Source organism: Papio anubis, chromosome 4 (genome assembly GCF_008728515.1).
Source record: "Papio anubis isolate 15944 chromosome 4, Panubis1.0, whole genome shotgun sequence".
In the NCBI taxonomy this organism is placed as follows: Eukaryota; Metazoa; Chordata; class Mammalia; order Primates; family Cercopithecidae; genus Papio; species Papio anubis.
In genome coordinates, this window is record NC_044979.1 from 126163622 (window position 1) to 126190034 (window position 26413).

Here is a 26413-nt window from a genome sequence, read left to right on the forward strand (position 1 = left end):
CTTCTTGTCTTTACACACTGGTTTTATTAGGTAAAGACACTCTCATGTTAGGCTCCCAACTGGCGTAACTACCTTAGGGAGCATGGTCATGTGGGATGCATTGGGTCCTGGTCTTCTGTGGGTTCTGCAGTCAGTCTGTATGTGGGTGAAGCTCATGGAAGGATTTGGACAAGGAGCTTCAGTGCTTTGGGCATGTGGGGTTGGAGCCAAGTCCACAGAGAAATGTGGATGCTTATAGGTCTGCTGAGTCTGCACTTACTGTATTTGCTACTAAGGTGTGAGCCTGCCTTCTTAAAGGGGCTTTCCTTGGTCTTCAGATGTACTAGAATATCATAATCTCCTATCTGGATCCCAAAGCTCCCGCAATGGCACTTTTGTCCATAGATGCTTGCCAAGTTAGCATTTTCTCAGGGGATAAGAACTGGGATCTCCTAGTCTCTTATCTTGCAGGTGTCACTCTCCTTTAATTCTTTAATCTTGGTTTCTCTTAGATCTGTGGACCTAAATTATAATGACTATTGGAAATAAAATATTTTTTTAGTAAATCCAACATCTGAGCAGTCTCACAGCCAGTTTCTGTTGACCTCTTTCTTTCTTTCTTTTTTAGGGGTATATTTTATTTTATACATTCTGTGTAACGTTTTGTTACAAATGGGGTATTTTAGATAATGCATTGTAACAACTTGGGATAGGAGTTCTATCTCCTCCCCTAAAGCTTGTTATTGTTATGTATTTGTTCAGTAACTGGCAGAATTGTTTGAGTAAAGTCTGTTTCTCCTCCTACAATGTTAAGCCTCTGATGTTGCTCCTCGTTAAGGTGCAGTTTTAGGCAGGCCCATAGCCGCACTGAATGAAGTGGTTTTGGTTGCCCTCTCTCTTTTCACATGATCATACCCAGCTGATAAGCTCCACTAATTGCCAGCTGATTGTTCAATTGTTTGCAGCACTGCCCTGTTAAAGATATTGTTCTCTAAATGAATTCTATCAAATTGTCTCCTTTTAAGGAATGATTTCTGAAGTCAGTGTTTGACATTTGTTGCAACCCCAGGATGCCTCCTCCCAGCTTTCTTATTGTTTGTTTCTGTCTTGCAAACTAGTTGGACTACAATTTAGCCTTTATTGGAATCTCCTTATAATTTTATTTCATCCCAACTTCCATCCTTCTTTTTTTTTTTTTTTTTTTTTTTGTGAGATGGAGTCTTACTTTCTCGCCCAGGCTGGAGTGCAGTGGCATGATCTCGGCTCACTGCAACCTCTGCCTCCAGGGTTCAGGCAATTCTCCTGCCTCACCTTCCTGAATAGCTGGAATTACAGGCACCCACCACCATCCCTGGCTAATTTTTGTATTTTTAGTAGAGATGGGGTCTCACCACATTGGCCAAGCTGGTCTTAAACTCCTGACCTCAAATGATCCACCCGCCTTGGCCTCCTAAAGTGCTGGGATTACAGGTGTGAGCCACACGACTGGCCCCGTCCTTCTTTTTAAATGTAAAATACTTTTATTTGTTTTTTGAGTAGTTTTACATTTGTAGAAAAATTGAGTGGAAAGAACAGAGATCTTAAGGCCCTTCCTTGATTTTCTTCTGTTATTAACATCCTGCCTTAAGTGTGGTACATTTGTTACACTTGCTGAGGCAATACTGGTAAGTTGTAAGCTAAAGTTAATATCTGACAAGTCTTCACTGTTTGTGTTGAACATTGTATGGGTTTGAACAAATGTCTAGTGACCTCTATCCCATACTACAGTAACATTCACCATAGTTTCACTGCCCTAAATATCACCTGTACTTGACCTATTCATTTCTGTCTCCTCCTCTTCCCTTTATCCTTGGCAACTATTGATCTTTTTACTCTCCATAATTTTTTATTTTGGGAATATCATATAATTGGAATCATAGTTCGTGTAGAACTTTCAGATTGGCTTCATCCACTTAGAAATATGTATTTGAGTTTTCTCTGTGTCTTTTTTTGTGGCTTGATAGCTGATTTCTTGTTATCATTGAATAATATTTCATGTTTAGGTACGCCACAGATTGTTTATCCACTCACCGATTGAAGGACATCTTGGATGCTTTCAAGTTTAGCAATTATGAACAAAGTTGCTATAAACATTTGTGTGCGGGCTTTTGTACAGATGCAAGTTTTCAACTTATTTGGATAAATACTGATGAGTGCACTTCTGGATCATATGGTAAAAGTACATTTAATTTTGAAAGAAACTGCCCAACAATCTTACAATGTGGCTATGCCATTTTGCATTCCCACAGGCAATGAGTGATAGTTCCTGCTGCTCTGTATCTTTCCCAGGATTTGGTGTTGTCAGTTTTTGGATTTTGGAAATTTAATTTTTTTTTTTGAAATGGAGTCTCATTCTTGTTACCCAGGCTGTAGTGCAGTGGCGTGATCTTGGCTCACTGCAACTTCCACCTGCCGGGTTCAAGCAATTCTCCTGCCTCAGCCTCCCAGGTATCTGGGATTACAGGTGCACACCACCATGCCTGGCTAATTTTTTTTGTATTTTTAGTAGAGATGGGATTTCACCATGTTGGCCAGGCTGGTCTTGAACTCCTGACCTCAGGTGATCCAACCACCTCAGCCTTCCAAAGTGTTGGGATTACAGATGTGAGCCACTGTGCTCGGCCTAAAAAAAATTTCTAACTTTTATTTTAGATTCAGTGGGTGGAAATTTAGTAATTGTGTAGTATCATGTGTTTTTCTTCTAATTTGCAATTCCTTGAGGATGTATGATGTTGATCTTCTTTTTTACATGCTAATTTCTTAACTGAATATCTTTTTTGTTGACGTGGCTATTTGGATCTTGTGCTCATTTTTGGTTGAGTTGTTCATTTTCTTGTGGTTGGGTTTTAAGAGTTCTTTGCATATTTTGAACATCAGTCCTTTATCAAGTGTGTGTTTTGCAAAGATTTTCTCTCAGTCAGTGGCTTATCTTGTTATCTGTAGCAGTATCTCTTGCTAGCAAAAGTTTTAGTTTTAATGAAGTTCAACTCATTGATTCTTTCCATTCATTGATGATGTTTTCAGTGTTATATCGATGAAGTCATTGCTAAACCCAAAGTCACTTGCATTTCCTTTTATGTTATCTGTTGTAAGGGAGTGATGACTATTTGGACTGGTGGCACAGGCATAAAAGAATTTACCTTGTTCAGGCAGAAGTTGCAGTGAGCCAGGATTGCACCCCTGCACTCCAGCCTGGGTGACAGAGTGAAACTCTCAAAAAAAAAAAAAAAAAAAAAGAATTTACCTTGTTGTAGGTAGGGAAGGTAGATTTATTAAAGAAAGTAGGAAAATACATTGCTAGGGGGGCAAAAGGCAGCTTGCAAGAAAGAAGCTGACTACAAACAAAGGATTGCTCGAGATTTTATAGGCTAGTTCTTAGACTGTAGAGGCTGATGAGGGCTTTGTTTAGTGCTGATAATGCCAAGGTTGTGAAGCAGGATTCTTCTCAGTCATCTTGCCAGCCAGAGACCTCCAGCCAGTGACACCCCCACCTAGGCCTTGCTTGGGCACGCTACCTGCCACACAGGCGGCTTCCAATACACTTGGCCCAGTCTGACTTGCACAGTGGCTGGGCCTACGGCTGGAGCAGCATGCCCCAGCCTGCCTGTGTTATAGCTTCTACCTGAGATCGGGGGTTCACGAGCTCTTTTCCCACATCCAAGAAGAATGAGGATACCCTAACAATTGAAGGATGAGGAAGGCAGAGAAAAATTTTATTGAGTGATGGAACAGCTCTCAGTGGAGAGGGGAGCTGGGGGTGGTTTCTCTCCTCGTGTGGCTAAGCCCAGGGCTTATATGGGCTCAGAATAGGGGAGTGCTTGCTGATTGGTTTGTGAATATGCGGAAAGGTTAAAACAAAGGCATGACTCAAAGGCAGGCACAACAATGTAAAAAAAAAAAAACAATTGGCGGGACGCGGTGGCTCACACCTGTAATCCCAGCACTTTGGGAGGCCGAGGTGGGTGGATCACGAGGTCAGGAGATCAAGACCATCCTGGCTAACACGGTGAAACCCCGTGTCTACTAAAAATGCAAAAAATTAGCCGGGCATGGCGGCTGGTGCCTGTAGTCCCAGCTACTTGGGAGGCTGAGGCAGGAGAATGGTGTGAACCCGGAAGGCAGAGCTTGCAGTGAGCGAGATCGGGCCACTGCACTCCAGCCTGGGCAACTGAGCAAGACTCAGTCTCAAAAAAACAAAAACAAAAACAAAACAACAACAATTAGGAAGTGTAGGTGTATGTAAACCAGGTGAAGGGTAGGGATCAGTCAGAGGAAAGAGCACCAAGCAGGATGACAGCTTCTTAGTCCAGTCTGTGGATTTGACTTGTAGCCTGGCTTTCAGGCTTTAAACTGTCCTTGGCTTGGAGGTGGGGTTTCCCTGGGGACTTGCCCCTATCTGCCTAGGCATTTGTCTGCCTCCTGCCGCTATCAGTGGCAGTGAGCTAACTTGCAATATTTTGTATCAGCCGAGGGTCTGCTGGTAGCTAGGCACAGGAAGATTGTGAGTTATTTGTGCAGGAAGGCTGTGTGTTCTGGATTATGAAGAAAGGCAGACTTGTAGCTTATCTGCTTCTTCTTCTTTTTTTTTTTTTTTTTTTTTTTTGGTTTCCCCTGCTCCCACCAGCCTGACTGCCCTTCCCTAATTAGGACTCTACGTTATCTTCTAGGAATTTTATCATTTTATGCTTAAGGTCTGTTTATAGATTCTCATTTTTGCATGTGAGTATTCAGTTCCGGCACCATTTGTTGAAAAGAATTAGCTTGTCCACATTGAATTCCCATTGCTTCTTTATCAAATATCAGTTAACTATATTTGTGTAGGCATATTTCTGGGCTCTCTACTCTGTTCTATTGATCTGTTTATCTATTATTTTGCCCATGCCATGCTGTTTTGATTGCTATGGCTTTGTAGTAAATCCTGAGGTTGAATAGTATGTCTTCCAACTTTGTTCTTCCTCAATATTGTGTTGGCTATTCTAGGTTTTTTTTTGTTTTTTGGGGTTTTTTTTTTTTTGCTTTTTCATATAAATTTTGGAGTTAGTTTGTTATTATTCACAAAATAATTTGGTGAAATTTTGATTGGGATTGTGGTGAATCCATAAGTTAAGTTATGGAAAATTGACATCTTGACAATATTCAGTCTTTCTACCCATGTACCTGGAATGTCTCTCCATTTATTTAGCTAGTCCCTGATTTTTTCAATAGAGTTTTGTCATTTTTCTCATCTAGAACCCCTATGAAAAACAGTATGGTGGTGATATGGTTTGGCTGTGTCTCCACCCAAATCTCAGCTTGAATTATATCTCCCAGAATTCCCACAAGATTTGGGAGGGACCGAGGGGAAGGTAATTGAATTATGGGGGCTGGTCTTTCTCATGCTATTCTTGTGATAGTGAATAAGTCTCACAAGATCTGATGCGTTTATCAAGGGTTTCTGCTTTTGCTTCTTCCTAATTTTCTCTTGCTGCTGCCATGTAAGAAATGCCTTTCACCTCCCACCATGCTTCTAAGGCCTCTCCAGCCATGTGGAACTGTAAGTCCAATTAAACCTCTTTTTCTTCCCAGTCTCAGGTATATCTTTATCAGTAGCATGAGAACAGACTAATAGAGGTGGTTTGTCCAAAATTGAAAATAAAATTACCATATGATCTAACAATCCTCTTTCTGGGTATATATCTCAAAGTTTTGAAAGCAGAGTCTTACTTAGATATTTGTAAAGCCATATAAATTGCATTATTATCCACAGTAGCTGAGAGATGGAAGCAACCCAAATGTCCATCAACAGAAGAATAGGTTAGGAAGTATTAACTCTGTACTCTGTATTTGATTCCATTGGTCTACATGTCTGTCTTTATGCTACTTCCAAACTATTTTGATTACTATAGTTTTATAATACGTTCTGAATTCTAGAAGTGTGAGACCTCTAACTTTGGTCTTTCTTTTCAATATTTTTTTGGCTATTCAGGTCCCTTGGGATTGCATATAAATTTTTGGATGGGTTTTCTCTGTTTCATGGCCTGTTTCTCCTCCAAGGCAAAATCTCTGAGGCAGGTTCTGGAATTGTGGGTGGAAACAATGGCATATTACCCCCTCCCCTGAAGTTTCAGGCACCCACTGGTAACTGAGAGCTCACTGAGGAGGAGCAGCAGTCTGAGGTTCTTTGGATTACTTCCCCACACAATGAACCACTGCCTCATGAACTAGGCAAGGATGGTCAGGGCCCGCATCTTCTCTGTTTGCTGCATCCAAGGCAGGGCCCCTATTTCACAAGTAGGTCTTGAGTGGTAAAAGGGAGCCTCCAACTCTCAAATGAACTTGCCAAGGACTTAGCCTCAAAAACAGGTAGATGGGGGTTGGATGTGGAATGCTGTATTGTCTCCGGTTTTGGAGGGCAGTAGTAAAGATGACTAAACTCTATTTGTGTAAATATTTTATGCTAGTAAATACCTGAAATATTAGCTTACATTTGAAAGATGATAACTTTCTTTTTTTTTTTTAAGATGGAGTCTCACTCTTGTTGCTCAGGCCGAAGTGCAATGGCACAGTCTCAATTCACTGCAACTTCCGCCTCTGGATTCAAGCAATTCTCCTGCCTCAGCCTCCCAAGTAGCTGGGATTACATGTGCCTGCCACCACGCCCAGCTAATTTCTGTATTTTTAGTAGAGACAGGGTTTCACCATGTTGGCAAGGCTGGTCTCAAACTCCTGACCTCAGGTGATCTGCCCACCTTGGCCTCCCAAAATGTGAGAAAAATGATGTCTACTAAAAATCTTTTTTCTCTGTGTTTCCCATAGCAGGATACTTTGCTTTAGGCTCTGCTCAGTAGACAGTTTCCAATTGTGTGCACAGCCTGAGACTGATGCTGACAGAAACCGATTTGTGCATACTGTCCTCATTAGTAACCGTCTTAAAATGAGATGCCAAGTCTTAAAATGAGATGCAAGGTAGATCCCTGTCTAATTAAATGTATTACAATATCTTCATCTCTGTATTTTTTTTTTTTTTTTTTGAGATGAAGTCTTGCTCTGTTGCCCAGGCTGGAGTGCAGTGGTGTGACCTCAGCTCACTGCAAGCTCCACCTCCCGGGTTCACACCATTCTCCTGCCTCAGCCTCCCGAGTAGCTGGGACTATAGCACCCACCACCACACCTGGCTAATTTTTTGTATTTTTAGTAGAGACGGGGTTTCACTGTGTTAGCCAGGATGGTCTTGATCTTCTGACCTCGTGATCAGGTCTTGGCCTCCCAAAGTGCTGGGATTACAGGCGTGAGCCACTACGCCCGACCTGTCATTTTTATAACAGGAGTGAGAGTAATAGAGTAAAACTCTATTGGTGCCAGAGAATTCAATTCATGTCATTCTTGTTCTCTAGGCACTGTTACCCTTTGCTGTGGTGGGGAGTATGGATGAAGTGAAAGTTGGAAAAAGGATGGTCAGAGGCCGTCACTACCCTTGGGGAGTTTTGCAAGGTAAATATAAAAGAGGGCAGGCTTTGGAATGATTAAGTTAAATATATGTGTATCACTCGTAGTCTCAAAATAACATTTTAACTTGAGTTAATGTTGGTAACTCTTGTAATCTGTAAGTTAGCGGTTACTAATGAGGAACACAAACTCTGTTTTATTTAAACTAATGCTTACTTTGACCGTGATTCATTCTCATAGAAGTTTGCTGAACGCTGCTTTAAGCCAAAATCTACAGAGTCTGGGAAGAACCTCTTTGTTTATCCCAGTGCTCCCAATGTGCAATGTACATATTATCTGTCTCTGTATCAGTCATGACATTGAGAATGCTGGAAAGCACTTTAAACAAAATGGAAGCAAAAATACTGGTGTGTAGACATGTTACATAAACTCACTACTACCTAATGTAGAAACCATTTTAAACTGGTCACTAGAAAAAAGAGTGATAAGCCTTTTAAAACAAGAAAGTACAATTTACCTTTTGCTAAAGATTATACCTTTGACATTTATATTGTTATTTAGCATCATACTAAGTTAGAATAGTGTAGTAAGCAGTAATTTATTGTCTTGTTCATATACTTGTGGTACTAATTATTGGGGAATGGAAGATTTCTACTTGTGCTGGTTTCCAAATGATGTTTTTTGTTTGTTTGTTTGTTTGTTTGTTTGTTTTTTAAGACAGAGTTTCACTCTTGTTGCCCATGCTGGAGTGCGGTGGCATGATCTTGGCTCACTGCAACCTCCGCCTCCTGGGTTCCAGCTAGTCTCCTGCCTCTGCCTTCCAAGTAGCTAGAATTACATGCGCCACCACCACACCCAGCTGAATTTTGTATTTTTAGCAGAGACGGGGTTTCACCATATTAGCCAGGCTGATCTCGAACTCCTGATCTCAGGTGATCCACCTGCCTTGGCCTCCCAAAGTGCCGGGATTACAGGCATGCCCAGCCCCAAATGATGTTTTTTTAAAATTGACATATTAGAAATTTTAAAATTTGTTAAACATACTTAAAACTTAATGTTTTAATATTTATTATATTATGTTGTATTACATACTAGTATATGTTATGAAGTATATATCTATACTATATGTTGATGTGTAAAATTTGGTCACAGTATTAATCACAATAAAACATATATTGTGGTCAATCTTCTGGACTTGATAAACACAGGAGACCCATACAAATTATTTTTCATTAATTAATTAATCTTAATTGACAAATAAAATTGTATGTACTTATGTACAACGTGATGTTTTGAAATACATATACATTGTGGAATGGCTAAATTGATATAATTAACATGTGTTATCTCAATTATTTTTGCGATGAAAACTTAACATCTATCTTAGTAATTTTCAAGAATATAAAATATTGTTATTAACATAGTCACTATGTTGTACAATAGATCTCTTTAACTTTTTCTTATCTAACTAAAATTTTGTATCCTTTGACCAACATCTCTCCTACCATACCCTCTACCTAACTCAAGTAAGCACCATTCTACTCTCTGTTTCTACAAGTTTAACTTTTACTAATAGTGAGATCATTTACTATTTGTCTTTCTGTGCTTGGCATACTCACTTAGTGTAAAGTCCTCCAGTTCCATCCATGTTGCTGCAAATGATAGGATTTCCTGATTTTTAAGGCTGAATAGTATTCCATTGCAAATGTATGCCACACTTATTTTCTTCATTCATCTATTCATGGACACTTAGATTGCTTCCATATCTTGGCTCTTGTGCATAATGGTAATGGTATCTCTCTGACATACCAACTTCATTTTTGGGAGGTAATATATCCAGTAGTGAGATGGCTGGGTCATATGGTAGTTGTTTTATTTTTAATTTTTTGAAGAAACTCCATACTGTTTTTCATAATGGCTATCCTAATTTACATTGCCACGAACAGTATACAAGGGTTCTCTTTTTTCCATGTCCTCACCAGCACTTGTTTGTCTTATTGATAATAGCCATTTTAGCATGGGGGAAGTAAAAGCTTATTGTGTTTTTAATTTTTTTTTTTTTTTTGAGATGGAGTTTAGCTCTTGTTGCCCAGGCTGGAGTGCAATAGTGTGATCTCAGCTCACTACAACCTCTGCCTCCTGGATTCAAGCAATTCTCCTTCCTCAGCCTCCCAAGTAGCTGGGATTACAGGCACACACCACCATGCCTGGGTAATTTTTCTTTTTATTTTTAGTAGAGACAGGGTTTTGACTTGTTGGTCAGGCTAGTCTCTTGCTCCTGACCTCAGGTGATCTGCCCGCTGCAGCCTCCCAAAATGCTAGGATTACAGGCATGAGCCACTGTACCAGGCCTGTGTTTTTTAATTTTTAATTTTTATGGAGACCTAGTAGGTGTATGTATTTATAGGGTGCATGAGATATTTGATACTGGCATTCAATGTGCAGTAATCACATCAGGGTAAATAGAGTACCCATCAACTCAAGCATTTATCCTTTCTTTGTGTCACGAACAATCCAGTTATACTCTTTTAGTTATTCTAAAATGTACAGTAAATTATTGTTGACTGTAGTCACCCTTTCATGCTGTCAAATACTAGATCTTATTCATTCTATTTATATATTTGTACTCATCAACCATCCCCACTTCTCTCCCTCCCCAATCCTTTCCTGGTAATCAATATTCCACTCTTTACCCTCAGGGGTTCAATTGTTTTAATTTTTAGCTTCACAAATGAGTGAAAACATGTGAAGTTTGCCTTCCTGTGTCTTGCTTATTTCATTTAACACAATGTCCTCGGTTCCATCCATGTTGTTGCAAATGACAGGATCTCATTATTTTTTATGACTGAATAGTACTCCATCATGTATATGTACCACATTTACTTTATTCATTCATCTCATGATAGATACTTAGGTTGCTTCCAAATCTTGGCCATTGTGACTAGTGCTGTAAGAAACATTGGAGTGGAGCTATCTCTTTGATATACTACTTTCCTTTCTTCTGGGTATACACCTACTAGTGGGATTGCTGGATCATATGATAGTTCTATTTTTAGTTTTTTGAGGAAACTCCATACTGTTTTCCACAGATACTGTATTGATTGACTTTCCTACCAACAGTGTACAAGGATTCCTTTTTCTCCACATCCTCACCAGCATTTGTTACTGCCTGTCTTTTGAATAAAAGCTTTTTTAACTGGAGTGAGATGATATCTCATTGTAGTTTTTATTTGCCTTTCTCTGGTAATCATTGATGCTGAAAACCTTTTCATTTGCTAATTTGGCATTTAAAAAAACCCCACAATGAGCAGTTACTTCACACATGTTAAAACAGTTATTATCAATAAGACAAAAGATATATGTATGTCTTCTTTGGAGAAATGTATATTCAGATCTTTTGCCCATTTTAAATTAAATTATTAGATTTTTTTCCTATTGAGTTGTTTGAGCTTCTTAAGTATATTCTGGTTATTAATCTCTTGTTAGATAAATAGTTTGCAAATATTTTCTCATTGTGTAGGTGGTCTCTTCACTTTGTTGATGGTTTCCTTTGTTTTGCAGAAGCTTTTTAACTTGAGGTGATCCCATTTTTCTATTTTTGCTTTGATTGCCTGTGCTTGTGAGGTATTACTCACTAAATGTCTTAAAGAGTTTCCCCAATGTTTTTTGCAGTAATTTCATAGTTTGAGGTCTTAGGTTTAAGTCTTTAATCCATTTTGATTTGATTTTTTATATGTGGTGAGAGATAAAAGTCTAGTTTCTTTCTTCTGCAAATGGATATCCAGTTTTCCTAACACCATTTATTGAAGCGCTTATCCTTTCCTCAGTGTATGTGCTTGGCACCTTGGTTGAAAATGAGTTCTCTGTGGCTGTGTGGATTTATTTCTAGGTTCTGTGTTCTGTTCCATTGGTTTATGTGTCTGTTTTTACACAGATTCCATGCAGTTTCACTTATTATAGCTTTGTAGTATATTTTGAAGTCGGGTAATGTGATTCCTCCAGTGTTGTTATTTTTGCCCAGAATTGCTTTAAGTATTTTTTTTGTTTCATATACATCTTAGAATTGTTTTTTCTTTTTCTATGAAGAATGTCATTGGTGTTTTGATAGGGATTGCATTGAATCTGTAGACTTTTTTGGGTAGTATGAACATTTTAACATTATTATTGATTCTTCCAATCCATGAACATGAACTATGTTTCCATTGTTTTGTGTCCTTTTCAATTTCTTGCATCATTATTTTATAGTTTTCATTGTAGAGATTTTTCATTTCTTTGGTTATGTTTATTTCTAGGTATTTTATAGCTATCATAAATTGGATTAGTTTTTATTTCTTTTTCAGATTGTTCACTCTTGGCATATAATAATGCTAATAGAATTCTGAATTTCTTCTCTGTGTTGTCTTGAATTTCATTGAGCTCTTTTAAAACAGCTATTTTGAGTTCTCTGAAAGGTTACATATCTCTGTCCTGAGATATGTGATTGGGATTGGTCATTAGTGCCTTATTTGGTTCATTTGGTGAGGTCATGTTTTCTAGGATGGTCTTGATGCTTGTCAATGTTCATCTATGTCTGGGCATTGAAGAGTTAGGTATTTATTGTAATCTTTGCAGTCTGGGCTCAATTGTGCTCTATTCTTCTTGAGAAGGTTTTGTAAGTATTCAAAGGGAATTTACTAGGGAGTACCCTAAGCCCAGTAACACTGTGACTCTAGCAGACTCATACTGCCACAGTGGTCTTGGATAATATCCGGGAGAATTCCCTGGATTATTAGGCAGAATCTCTCAAACTCTTTTCTCACTTTCTCCCAAACTGAAGGAGTCTCTCTATGCTAGATTGCTTGGAGTTGAGGGAAGGGTGACATAGTCACTTCTGTGGCCACCACAGCTGGGACTGTGCTGGGTCACATATGAAGCCAGCAAATTACTGGGTCCTGTCCAAGGCCCATGGCAACTACTGCCTTGCTACTACTGATGTTTAAGGCCCAAGGGCTCTTTAGTCAGCAGATGGTGAGTCCTGCCGGGCTGGGTCCGTCTCTTCAGTGCAGCAAGTTCCCTTCTGTCCCAGAGTGGGTCTAGAAATGTCCAGGAAGTAGGACCTGGAATTGGGGGCTTCAGGAATCAGTTTAGTGGTGTGTTTTCCTGTGGCTGAGCTGCTACTCCAGTTGTAAGACACACTTCTCTTCTAATCTTCCTTCTCTTTCCCACAAGTGGAAGGAGTCTCTCTTTGAGCTGCACTGCCTGGAGTTGGGGGAGGTGTGATACAAGCACTTCTTGGCCACCAAAACTGGTGTCTCGCTGGGTCACGCGCATTCCCATTCTACTGGCTCTGAGCAAGCTCAGTACCTGGATTTGCCTAAGGACTGCAGACCTTGTGGTCTGACTGCCTTTCAAATTTATTCAGGACCCCAGGGCACTTTAATTAACTAGTGGTGGAGGCAGCTGGAACTGAAGTTCCTATCTGTCTCTGGCATGGGAGATTCCTCTTTAGTGGGAGCTAGGTTACATGCTCCCTTTGGCCGGGAGTGGTGGCTCACACCTGTAGTCCCAGCACTTTGGGAGGCCGAGGTGAATGGATCACCTGAGGTCAGAAGTTCAAGACCAGCCTGACCAATATGGTGAAACCCTGTCTCAACTAAAAATACAAAAATTAGCTGGGCATGGTGGTGTGCAGCTGTAGTCCCAGCTACTCGGGAGACTGAGTCAGGAGAATCACTTGAATCTGGGAAGTGGAGGGTGCAGTGAGCCGAGATCATGCCACTGCACTCCAGCCTGGTTGAAAGAGCAAGACTTCATCTAAAAAAAAAAAAAAAAAAAAAAGAGCTCCCTTTGTGGGCACTAGCAGAATTCTGCCCTGTGTTGTGTTCCACTGTGACAGGGCAGTCACTGAGTTCCAATGCAAAGTCCCATAATCACTTCACTCTCCCTCCCCAAAGCACACAGATTCTCTCTCTGTTCAGTATGGTGCTGCTGGGGGATGAATGTCAGATGGTATAGGCTATGCAAGACTCTCTTTACTGCAATCTTCAGTGCCTCTTTTCTTGATATAATGTTAAAAGCAGATGCTGTGATTGCTCACCTGATTTTTCATTCTTATGAAGGTGCTTTCTTGCATGGATAATTGTTCAATTTGGTGTTTATGTAGGGGGATGATTGATGAGGGGTTCTATTCAGCTACCTTGCTCCACCCCACTCCCCATTTTAGCAATTTTGAAAGCCAAGGCAGCCATGGCTACGGCTGGCTGGCTTTTAAGAAGGCGCGGCACTTTTGCCGTAACATGCATACACCTCGGACGCAGGTCTCTGGCCCTGCGTGTAGGGGCCAGGGAAGTCGCTTCGGCGCCTCGGGTAGATGTTCTCCGGTCCAATAAATGGCCGAAGAAGTTCGCTAGACTTTTTATGCACGGTACCGGAAGGGGAGGCAGCGCGTGACATGGCGCATAGGGCATTCCAGCGGCCGGGTAAGTTTGATCTCTATCGATGCATCACCCGGAGCGCTGCTCGGTTGATCTGCATCTCCCGCGCGCTGGAAAGTTGGCAGGAGGAAGAACCCGGAGCAACATGCTGGATTATGCCCTTCTGTCAAACCCTCCTCCATCTTTGTTCTTTTTTCTCCTTTCACCCAAATAGTCCAACCTCTTATTGATTTGGCAAGAACAGGCTGTGGCCTGTCTGGCTAAGCCTTGCCAGTTAAGGGCAGGAAGTTAGGGTCTTTGCTGAGGCCGGTGCAAGAGGGATGCAGGAGCATTTGAAGTTGGTTGAGACTCCGTGACTTTGACCTTGGCCTGGAAGTACCTTGACAGAATGGGAGTAAGATATAACATAAGGTAGAGGGATTAGGCGAAATTAGGAATGGAAGCATCTTACAAAATGGCAAGGCAGTAGCTATACTGGTGGTCTGAAGCCATGGCATTAAATTGTTGAAGCTTAGAAACCCCTGATAATTATGGGAAGAAAACAGCTTTTGGATGTTATTGCTGGAGCTTGAGCTGTGCCAGTTCAATAAATTCTCCTTTGCTATATAGGGTTGCTTAGGCACTAAAGATAACGAACGCAAAGGGACTCGTGTGATGGAGGTATGGTTAAGAGTTTTAGATAGAGTTTGGTTACACCAAAAGTAGCCCAAACAGCCGTCTGGTCCCATAAGCTTATGTGCAATTACACTGCCAAGATGTAGCTTAGAGTATAAAAAGGAAACCCCAGTTCTCACTCTGTCTCTCTTTCATCTCTGCCCTCCCACCCCTGCTCCTGCCCTCTCCACCTCCTGTCTTTGTCTCTCCACCTGTCTCTCTGTTCCCTCTCCATCCCCGTCCCTCCCATCTCTGCACCTCCGCTCACTTAGCGCTGCTCCCTCACTAACTCCCCACCTCCCATTTCTCCCACCTGACCAACAGGAACCATCTTAGAGGCCCTAGAGGTCCCAGCTTCTAATTTCCTTTCTGCTACAGCCTCCTCCCATCTGTCTCATCCCACCTTGCACGAAACCACACTTGATGTAGGGCAGGAGGAGCAAACTGGGTTGGAGACACCCTTGAAAGCCCCAGGCTTAATTTTGAGAGTGTATCTGGTTGTTCAGACTAGAATCACAAGAGATTAGTAGGGAGGGTCTAGGGGAATTAGAGGAACCATGAAGAATGAAGGAAGGGGGAAATGAAGGAAGGAATTACAGGAAAGGAACACAGTGGATAAGGGAAGGAAAGGGATGGAAGGGAATGAAGAATGGAAGGAAATGGATGGAAGGAAGGAGGGGGAGGGTGGAGGGTTAAAAGCATGCATAGTCCAGGGCAGTAACTTAGGCATTGTCTGAAGGAGCACGGCTTTACTGCCTACCCTAATTACTGTGATAGTGGATGGCTGGCCAGAACCTCCATAGGTTTACGTTGCAACAGTGCAGCCTCGTGTATTGATAAGAAAAGCAGCTGGCCACCCACACTAGTAGAGTTGCCCCAGGCCCCATGAGTACAGGGGTCCTGGGCGCAACGCCGGGCCGCCAGCCCCAGCGGGGACAGCTGGTTTCCGCCTTGAGGAGGCACCACGCTGAGCTAACGCCCGCCCCGCCAGCAACCACTCAGTCGGCCCTTCCCTGCCGCAGGCCAGTAGGGCGAGGATTTGACATCACTGTGCTGCCTAATGCCCAGCCAGCCAGCCACTTAAGGTATGGATGAGACTTTTGAGCGGCCGCTGGCCGTGGGACACTGGTTTGCCCAGTCCTGGCCTGATGACAGCAGGAGCCCCGGTACCCTGTCTGTGGTCTTCCCTGCAGAGGGGCACCGCTGAGGCAGCCACTAGAGCTTAAGTACCAGCCACAGCCCCTTCTCCCTTTGTCTCAGCCCCGCGCCCCAAATGCTCTGGAGCAAACCCAAAGTGCTTCTCACTCCCATTTAAGTCCTGGGGCCTCTGAGGCCCATCTTCAACCTTTTCAGCTTTTTCATCTGAGCTGACTGGGAGATAAAGATAGAGGCGACAGCTGCTCCCAGCTGGGAGAGGTGGGATCTAGCTGAGAACCAGCTTAGTGCCTCTGTGCTGGATGTAGGGAAGTGCCTGATTCTCATCTGGGAGTGCTGGGAGGCCTCCCCTTTAGTTTATCAAAACGAATTACCTGGCTGAGGCCGCCCAGACACGGGCTAAGAGACATTGAACCAAATGTCTCTCCCATGGCTGCTAGGCTGCTGTGGGTTGCAGTCCCACCCGGTTCTCATGGACGGATGAGCCATCCTCTCCTAACGGGACAGCGGGCGCCAGTTGTGCCATTGATCCGCATGTTGCCTGGGCGGCCGCGGGCACGCCTTTCCTGGTTAAGGAGGACAAAACACCCCAAGTCATGCCGCACAGACCTGCCCTGACATGAAAATTAAACCCTTTGGAACAGGTAAGAAGAGAACCGCCGAGTCAGTCAATCTTGAAAGGCCCGTCAAGCAGCACATGACTTCACCTACCCACTTTGGAGGGGGGCCAACAAAACCAACAGGAGGCCGGAAACAGACTGGGACTAGTCGTGGGAAGCCGAGCAATGACCCAGGAGGGGTTGGGGCAGGGCTGACTGGTGCAGAGGGCCACCTTAGTGGCTGCTTACTGCTGGGTCTGGCTGGTGTGGGCGGAAATGGGAGAGGTAAGAGGAGTGGCTGAGGAGGCACAGGAGTATATAGGAGGGGGTTTGCAGGTGCCCTCACGCCCCATCTTCTGAGATGGAAGTAGAATCTTTCCTCTGCTTGTGGTGAGCCGAGGGCTGGCCTTTGACCAACAGTTAATCTGGGCCATTGAACACTGGGCTTACAGGTCTGGGCGAGCGCAAGTCCCAGCCCGGATGCAGATAACCCTGACTACTTTCCAAGCTCGGGCGAAACTAGAAAGATCTATTAGAATGTTATAGGTCATGCGCCATTGAGATTGGTTAATTTATACTAGGCTAGCGCTAAGCAGTGGAAAGGAAAAATTAGCCGCCATTTTAAAGACAATAAATACCAAGCGGAGTGAGACAATTCTAAGGGGGTGTCTTAGGGATTTTGATTGTGAGAGGTTCCTATTGTTTAAATCCACCAGAGTCGGAATTGACCACAGCCCGCCTGACCGGCCCCGGTTTCACTTGGAATCTGAGAATTGAGGAACTCTGCCACGACGCCCGAGCTGAAGGTTCTACCGCGCCTGTTAGGCGGCCACGCCCGCTATGCATCACTCCAGGCTGCTGACAATGGAACGGACGGAGCATTTGCCATGGCACCACCCAAGAAGGAAACCTCGAGCTGCACCAGTGGAAAGCCGGGAATACCGTCGGTGCCAGGCCGGGCTGGTTGAGCTCGCCCCTGCCAGAGAGGCCCGACCTAGGATGTCGGCATGGGAAACCCAGGCCTGCCTCTGCACCAACTGTTTCCGAGAATTTAAAATTCACCTGGCAGTAACTGTTTCTGACGAATTTAATGTAACTCAATTAGAGCCAAGCACCAAACATGAGCCAAAGTAATACAAGAAAGGGCAGTCTTTACTGCAAATACACCTCTGATGAGTCTCCCGGTCCCTCAGGTGGGGCCAGGGAAGTCGCTGGGCGCCTGGTGATGTTCCTCTCCTCGTCCACAAATGCGGGGCCGCTGTCACCAGGAGCCACGGCCACCAGCCTGCCTATGCAGTGCCATAGATCACTGAAGCTTATTCCTCCAGTCTAACTACAACTTTGTACCGTTTGATCAATATTTTTCATTTCCCCATCCCTCAGCCTCCCAACTTTCCTCCACTCACCACCTGTCTACTCTCTATTTCTGTGAGATTGATATTTTTAGTTACCACATATAAGTGAGACTACACAATATTTGTCCTTCTGTGCCTGGTTTATTTCTCTTAGCATAATGTCCTACAGTTTCATTCATGTTTTACACATGACAGGATTTCATTCTTTTTAAAATCGTGAGTTTTTAAAAATATTTTAAAAATCTTTAGTATTTTATCGTATACCTTGTTGGTGGGCATTTAGATTAGATTGCTGCCATATCTTGGCTATTGTGAATAAGGCTGAAATATAAAATGCTTAGGAATAAATCTAACCAAGGAAGTAAAATATCTGCACACTAAGAACTGTAAAACTTGGCCAGGCGTGGTGGCTCATGCCTGTAATCCCAGCACTTTGGGAGGCTGAGGCGGGTGGATCCCTTGAGGCCAGGAGCTTGAGACCAGCCTGGCCCATGTGGCAAAACTCCATCTCTACTAAAAATACAAAAACTTAGCCATGTGTGGTGGTGGGCGCCTGTAATCCCAGCTACTCAGGAGGGTGAGGCAGCAGAATCACTTGAACCTGGTAGGCGGATGTTGCAGTCAGCCGAGATCACACCACTGCACTCCAGCCTGGGCGACAGAGAGAGACTCCGTCTCAAAAAAAAAAAAAAAAAAAAAATGCTGGGTGCAGTGGCTCACACCTGTAATCCCAGCACATTAGGAGGCTGAGGTGGGCAGATCACCTGAAGTCAGGAGTTCAAGACCAGCCTAGACAACATGGCGAAACCCCTTCTCTACTAAAAAAATAGAAAAATTAGCCAGGCGTGGTGGTGCGTGCCTGTAATCCCAGCTACCTGGGACACTGAGGCAGGAGAATCACTTGAAGCTGGGAGGCGGAGGTTGCAGTGAGCCGAGATCACACCACTGCACTCCAGCCTGGGCAACAGAGCAAGACTCCGTCTCAAAAAAAAAGAAAAGGAAAAAAACAAAGAACTGTAAAACTTGATTTAAAATTGGAGGAGAGTTTGCCTTCCTGCCCCATCTCCGTCACTCCCTGCAGCCTCCACCAAGCACCATGGCTCCTAGGAGGGCAGCAGTTGTGTGACCAAGAACAATTCCTTAAGGAGGTGGAAGCTCGCCTCCTTTCTTAAAGACTTCGACCGTGAAGTGGAAATACGAATCAAGCCAATTGAGTCAGACAGGCAGAACCTCTTCAAGGAGGTGGATAAACTCTACAACATCCAGATCCTGCGGTTCCCCAAGGCACTGCGCAAAGATGAATGGCTCGACTACTTCTCCCTTGGAGGAAACAAACAGGGCTTGGAAGAGGCAGCAACAGCTGACCTGGATATCACTGAAATAAACAAACTAACCACGGAAGCTATTCAAACGCCCCTGAAATCTGCTAAAACATGAAAGGTGATACAATGATAGATGTAATGATAGTGGAAGAGGAAGAAGAAGAAAATAAACATAAGAATCTTCAAACTGCAAGAGTCAAAAGGTGTCCTCCATCCAAGAAGAGAACTCAGTCTGTACAAGAAAAAGGCAGAAGGGAAAGGTCAAGCTGTGCTATCACTGTTACCACAGCTTTGGGCTGATTGAATGTGTCCATAGTAAAACCAACTCGAAGCCTGATACCCAGGTTTGACTCGAGGGTCTTCATGATCCCTGGCCTGTGCACTTCTGCCACAGGAGAGTGGATTTACAACAAAAGCTGCTCAGGTGCAGTGACTCACACCTGTAATCCCAGCACTTTGGGAGGCTGAGACGGGTGAATCACCTGAGGTCAAGAGTTTCAGACCAGCCTGACCAACATGGTGAAACCCCGTCTCTACTAAAAATACAAAAATTAGCTGGGCATGGTGGTGGGTGCCAGTAATCCCAGCTACTCAGGAGGGAGGCTGAGGCAAGAGAATCGCTTGAACCCGGGAGGCGGAGGTTGCAGTGAGCCAAGATCACGCCATTGAACTCCAGCCTGGGTGACAGAGTAAGACTCCGCCTCAAAAAACAAAAAACTTCAAAAACACCAGCAACAAAACCAAAAGAAACAATAGCAGGAAGATACAACCTGGAGATTGGAAAAAATACATTCAACTTATACATCTGATAAGCGGCTAATGTCCCAAATATATAATATTGTTGCTATTACTCTAACAGATCAATAGCAAGAAAATAAATAACACAAGGGAAAATGGGCAAAGGATCTGAACAGGCTCTTCTCAAAAGAAGAAATACAAATGGCCAAAAGAAACTTGAAAAAAAAAAAAAATAGCATCTCTAATCATCAGGAAAACGCGAATTAAACACGTGATAAAGTATCACCTCATGCCTGTTAGAATGACTATCATCAAAAAGACAAACCATCACCAGTGCTGGCAAGCATATGGAGAAGAGAGAATTCTTTTTTGAAAAAATTTTTATTCTAGGTTCAGGGGTATGTGTGCAAATTTGTCATGTAGGTAAATTGCATGTCATGGGGGTTTGGTGTACAGATTATTTCATCACACAGATAGTAAGCATAGTACTGGCCGGACACAGTGGCTCGAGTCTGTAATTCCAGCACTTTGGCAGGCTGAGGCGAGTGGATCACCTGAGGTCAGGAGTTCAAGACTAGCCCGACCAACATGGCGAAACCCTATCTCTACTAAAAAATAACAAAAATGTGCCGGCTTTGGTGGCACGCTCCTGTAATCCCAGCTAGTTGAGAGGCTGAAGCAGGAAATCACTTGAACCCAGGAGGCGGAGGCTGCAGTGAGCCGAGACTGCGCCATTGCACTCCAGCCTCAGCAGCAGAGCAAGACTCCATCTCAAAAAAAAAAGTACTCGTTTTTTTCAGCAGCACATATACTAACAAAAAAAAAAAAGAAAGAAAAAAGAAAAAGAAAAAGTAACCATAGTAGCTTTTCTGTCCTTGCTCTCCTCCCATCCTCCACCCTCAAGGAGGCCCCAGCGTCTGTTGTTCCCTCTTTGTGTCCATGTGTTCTCAATATTTATCTCCTACTTACAAATGAGATTGTGTGTGGTATTTGGTTTTCTGTTCCTGCCTTACATCACTTAGGATAATGGCTTCAGCTCCATTCATGTTTCTGCAAAGGACCCAATCTTGTTCTTTTTTTTTAAGGCTGTGCAGTATTCTATAGTGTATATGTACATTGTTTTCTATCCAGTCTACCACTGATGGGCATTTAGATTGATTCTGTGTCTTTGTTATTGTGAATAGTGCTGCGATGAACATACACGTGCCTGGGTCTTTATGATAGAACAATATATATTCCTTTGGGTATAAACCTGTACTGGGATCGCTAGGTCAAATGGTAGTTCTGTTTTAACTTCTTTAAGAAATTGTCAGGCCGGGCGCGGTGGCTCATGCCTGTAATCCCAGCACTTTGGGAGGCTGAGGAGGGTGGATCACCTGAGGTCAGGAGTTTGAAACCATCCTGGTCAACATGGTGAAACTCCGTCTCTACTAAAAATACAAAAATTAGCTCGGCGTGGTGGTGGATGTCTGTAATCCCAGCTACTAGAGAGGCTGAGGCCAGAGAATCACTTGAACCCAGGAGGTGGAGGTTGCAGTGAGCCGAGATCGCACTGCTGCACTCCAGCCTGGGTGAGGAGCAAAACTCTGTCTCAAAAATAAAAATAAAAAAGAAAAAAAGAAATTATCAAACTACTTTTCACAATGGCTGAACTAATTTATATTCCCACCAACAGTGTATATATGTTCCCAAGAGAAAAGGGAATTCTTTTTTTTTTTTTTTTTTTTTTTTTGAGATGGAGTCTCGCTCTGTAGCCCAGGCCAGAGTGCAGTGGCCTGATCTCGGCTCACTGAGAGCTCTGCCTCCCGGGATCACGCCATTCTCCTGCCTCAGCCTCCCGAGTAGCTGGGACTACAGGCGCCTGCCACCTCGCCCAGCTAACTTTTTGCATTTTTAGTAGAGATGGGGTTTCACCATGTTAGCCAGGATGGTCTTGATCTCCTGACCTTGTGATCTGCCCACCTCGGCCTCCCAAAGTGCTGGCATTACAGGCGTGAGCCACCGTGCCCAGCTGAGAAAAGGGAATTCTTAAACATCATTGGTGGGAATTTAAGTTGGTACAGCCATTTTGGGAAACAATATGAGGGTTCCTCAAAATCTAAAAATAGTATTACCATATGATCCAGCAGTACCACTTCTGGGTATGTACCCTAGTAGAATGAAATTGATCTGTCAAAAGACATCTGCACTCACATTTTTATTTCAATTTTTCAAAATATATTAAGACTTACTTTGTGGCCTAACATATAATTTATCCTGAAGAATGTCTTGTGTTTGTTTGAGAAAAATGTGTATTACTTTGCTGTTGGATGAAATATTCCACATAGGTCCATTAGGCCTATTTGGTCTAAACTGTAGTTTAAATCTGACATTTTCTTACTGATATTCTGTCTGGATAATCTGTCCATTGCTGAAAGTAGGGTATGTAAGTCCCTTACTATTATTGTAATACAGTCTATCTCCCCCTCAGGTCTACTAATATTTGCCTTATATATTTAAAAGCTGTGATATTGGGTGCATATATATTTACAATTGTTATTTTTTAAATGAACTGACCTCTTCCTCATGATATGATGACCTTCTTTATATCATTTTACAGTTTTTGACTTCAAGTCTGTTTTCTGTGATAGGAGTATTGCTCTCTGTGCTCCCTCTTTTAGTTTCTAATTGCATGGAATATCTTTCCATGTCTTCATTGTCAGTCTGTATGTATCATTAGAACAGCTATGTGAATTTGTTGATTGGTTTTGAATATTGACTAACAGTGTCTCCTAAATATGATATACAAATGTAATTTTATAACAAAAGTATTTACAATTGTAAGGCCTTTTTGCTAGCAGAATTTACTCTGATAAAATTATTTACACTAGTGATGTTATATTACATATTCTGTTAGCACTCCAAAATACCCAGAGGTAGTTTATGACTAACATAATTGTTAATAAAAACCTATAGCATATATGCATATAAAATATTATTTCACTATTTCCTGCTTATTCTTCAGGTAATAAATTTAAAGCAAATTTGCTAACCTATAAATAACCTCTGCCTATGACTGGTATGTATAGTACAACTACACTTACATGGTTATAAGAATTATAGCTATTAATCAAATTGTTCAGTTGTATGTTATTTTAAATGTGTTTTATATTCATGTATTCATTCATGAACATTTACTGATTGTCAGGGATTGATGCTGAATGTTGTTGATTCATTTTTTTTTTTTTTTTACTAGTGGAAAATGAAAATCACTGTGACTTCGTGAAGCTCCGAGATATGCTTCTTTGTACCAATATGGAAAATCTAAAAGAAAAAACCCACACTCAGCACTATGAGTGTTATAGGTACCAAACACTGCAGAAAATGGGCTTTACAGATGTGGGCCCAGACAACCAGCCAGTTAGGTGAGTAAAAATATTGCTAGCACAACCAGATGAATAATGTAGGAGTCCCCTACAAACACAAGGTACAATAATTTGGGTATAAGAATAATTATACTTCTCCCATCTTGAACCATCCTAAAGAAAACATCCTGAATGTTAGGTGTTTTTATCATCTTTTGATGAAGATATAGTTAGTAGGAACAATATAATGTGAGATCTCATTTTTATGTTGAAATATGTGTATTCAGTATGTGTATATGCTGAAATGTGTATTGAAGAAAAAACCCAGTATTTTGTTGTATTTTTTTGTATTTATATGAAATGTATCTATATTATATGAAAGAAAGGATAGGCCAGGCATGGTGGCTCACGCCTGTAATCCCAGCACTTTGGGAGGCTGAGGTGGGTGGATCATCTGAGCAGGAATTTGAGAGCAGCCTGGCCAACATGGTGAAACCGCATCTCTACGAAAAATACAAAACGTATCCGGGCGTAGTGGCGCACGCCTGTATCCCAGCTACTTGGGAAGCTGAGGCAGGAGAATTGCTTGAACCCTGGAGGCAGAGGTTGCAGTGAGTCGAGATCACCTCACTGCACTCCAGCCTGGCCAACTGAGCAAGACTCCATCTAAAAAAAAAAAAAAAAAAAAAAGAATAGAAAAAAATGGAAAAATATTAGCAAATTTTGACAAAAGATATCAAGAAGAGTTTGATGGAGGAACCAGCTGAAAAGCAGTAGTGCAGTGTCCTGGAAGTTAAATGAGAAAAGTTTGAGAGCAGGTGTATTGCTCTAACTTGAAGAAGAACAGAGCCGGGTGTGGTGGCTCCCGCCTGTAATTCCCGCACTTTGGGAAACCGAGACAGGCGGATTACCTGACGTCAGGAGTTTAAGATCAGCCTGGCCAACATGGTAAATCCCCGTCCCTACTAAAAATACAAAAAAAATTAGCCAGGTGTGTTGGTGGGTACCCATAATCCCAGCTACTTGGGAGCCTGAGGCAGGAGAATCGCTTGAACCTGGGCAGCGGAGGTTGCAGTGAGCTGAGAGCGTGCCACTGCACTCCAGCCTGGGCGATAAAGCAAGACTCTGTCTCAAAAAAAAAAAAAAAAAAAAAAAAGGAAGAATAGGACTTGTGCTGCAAAAGTATGGCACTGTGATGTATATAATCCAGTTATATCATTCATTGGTCTTTGTAGACACCCAAAATTTAACTATCTTAAATGAATGATAATGATATTTTGAAAGACTTTTTGTTTTGTTTTAGAGGATTTTTGAAAATCGTCTCATACATTAGAGGTTTCCCTGAATTTTGTTGTCAAAAGATGTGAAGAAGTATGATATGCTGGAAAGTGGTGGGGATAAGAATTTACTTATATAAGTGGAAAATTCTAGTATTCTTTACATATACTCTCTATATACTCTGATCTTAAGTATTGTGCCTTGGTTTTTACATCTTATGATATGGAAATTTCCATTTTGTGCTGCTAAACGTGAGAGAATGTTGGTAAATTTCCTTATATAGGATGTAACATACAATATATATTTTTTACATGTTTATACTAGCATTTTTTATTTTTTATTTTTATTTTTTTAATGATGGAGTCTTACTCTGTCTCCCTGGCTGGAGTGCAGTGGCACGATTTTGATTCACTGCAACCTCCGCCTCTTGGGTTCAAGTGATTCTCCTACCTCATTTTATAAGACTAAGAAAATATTTCTCTTTAGTTTTCAAGAAATCTTTGAAGCCAAAAGACAAGAGTTCTATGATCAATGTCAGAGGGAAGAAGAAGAGTTGAAACAGAGATTTATGCAGCGAGTCAAGGAGAAAGAAGCAACATTTAAAGAAGCTGAAAAAGAGGTCAGTACTGACAGTTTGATATAATTTGCATTAATTTTTAGGTGCCCTATTAATTTGGAGGTTTTAATCTCAGGAGTTTAGTTGATGTTTTTGGAGGATACTTGCTATTTTTCAAAAAGTAGCTTTTTACCATGTAGATTTGAATATGGCCTTTACGAAATTATAGTCTGTAGTTTTTTTTTCTAGAAAATTTAGATAATTTTCTATTTAAATAACCCTTAAGATAATTTTATAAAAATTATTTATTTTGTTTATAATTTAAATTTTCATGCATAAAGTTTAATTTGTGACAAACCCAAGCTATTTACTCTAAGAAGAGTCTTATACTGTCTAATGCTATTAATACACTAGAAAATTGTCTTCACTTTTATAAATAAGCAAACGTTGACTAGTGCTGGCCTTGATTAATGAGGAAATTTTAAGTTGGTAAATTATGTAAATTATTTATTTATGTTATTCCATGCCATTTCTAATAAAATGGAAAAAAGGCTATTAATATAGTTTTAATTATTTGCCACAAATACGTTTTTGGTAAAGGCATATTTTTGAAACCATAATTTCTTTCTCTCAAGTGTAGGTGGCTTTAGTTTAAGAACATTTAGTTTAATTAGGTAAATTGGAACAAGAACTTCCTTTTTCATAAGAGCAAAATGGTAATTAGGTACTAGAGGCCAGATGTCTCACTCAAAGACAGTTGAATTGTAAGTAATAAAAATTCCGCCGGGTGTGGTGGCTCACACCTATAATCCCAGCACTTTGGGAGATGAAGGTGGGTGCATCCTGTAAGGTCAGCAGTTCGAGACCAGCCTGGCCAATGCAGTGAAACCCCGTCTCAACTAAAAATATAAAAATTAGCCAGGCATGGTGGTGCATGCCTGTAATTCCAGCTACTCGGGAGGCTGAGGCAGGAGAATCACTTGAACCCAGTAGGCGGAGGTTGCAGTGAGCTGAGATCACGCTGCTGCACTCCAGCCTGGGCGATAGAGTGAGACTCTGTCTCAAACAAAACAAAACAAAACAAAACAAAACAAAGCAAAAAAACCATTAGCTTAGGCATAAAGGAAAAAGTTTGGATGTGTACAAGGGTATGTCATGGTATCCAAGGACAAGAGACATAGCTGGATCTCATGAAGACTTAAACTGAAACTAGGAAGTGACCAGAAACCAAAAGCAACCATTTAAATTTTCTCTTTCTCTCCGACTTCACTGCCCCTAGTTATGAACCTCATTCCTGTACGTCTGCTTCTTTTTACTTTCTTTCTGGAGATTAATTTATTTTCCATATCTCAACTATGTGTTCTCTTAGGGTTGATTATATATCTTGATTATTGTCAATTAATGCTGCAATAAACATGAAAGTGTAGATATCTCTTTGACATACTGATTTTCTTTCCTTTGAGTATGTAACTATTAGTGGGGTTGCTGAACCATAAGATTATTCTATTTTCAATTGTTTAATGAATACCCATATTTTTCATAATAGTTGTACTGAT

The 26413-nt window shown here is 41.8% G+C and overlaps 1 protein-coding gene and 1 pseudogene across 1 annotated transcript in view; both read left to right on the forward strand.

Moving 5' to 3' along the window:
• The window catches only part of SEPTIN14 (septin 14), a 62002-nt gene extending 36269 nt beyond the window's left edge, over positions 1-25733 (forward strand). The window contains exons 7-9 of the mRNA XM_031665431.1: positions 7392-7488; positions 22915-23083; positions 24788-25733. Of these exons, the coding sequence (XP_031521291.1) occupies positions 7392-7488; positions 22915-23083; positions 24788-24944 (423 nt within the window). The 3' untranslated portion in view covers positions 24945-25733. The remainder of the gene's footprint in view (positions 1-7391; positions 7489-22914; positions 23084-24787) is intronic.
• Positions 17264-19448, forward strand: LOC108584778 (annotated as a pseudogene).
• Positions 25734-26413: the final 680 nt, after the last annotated feature.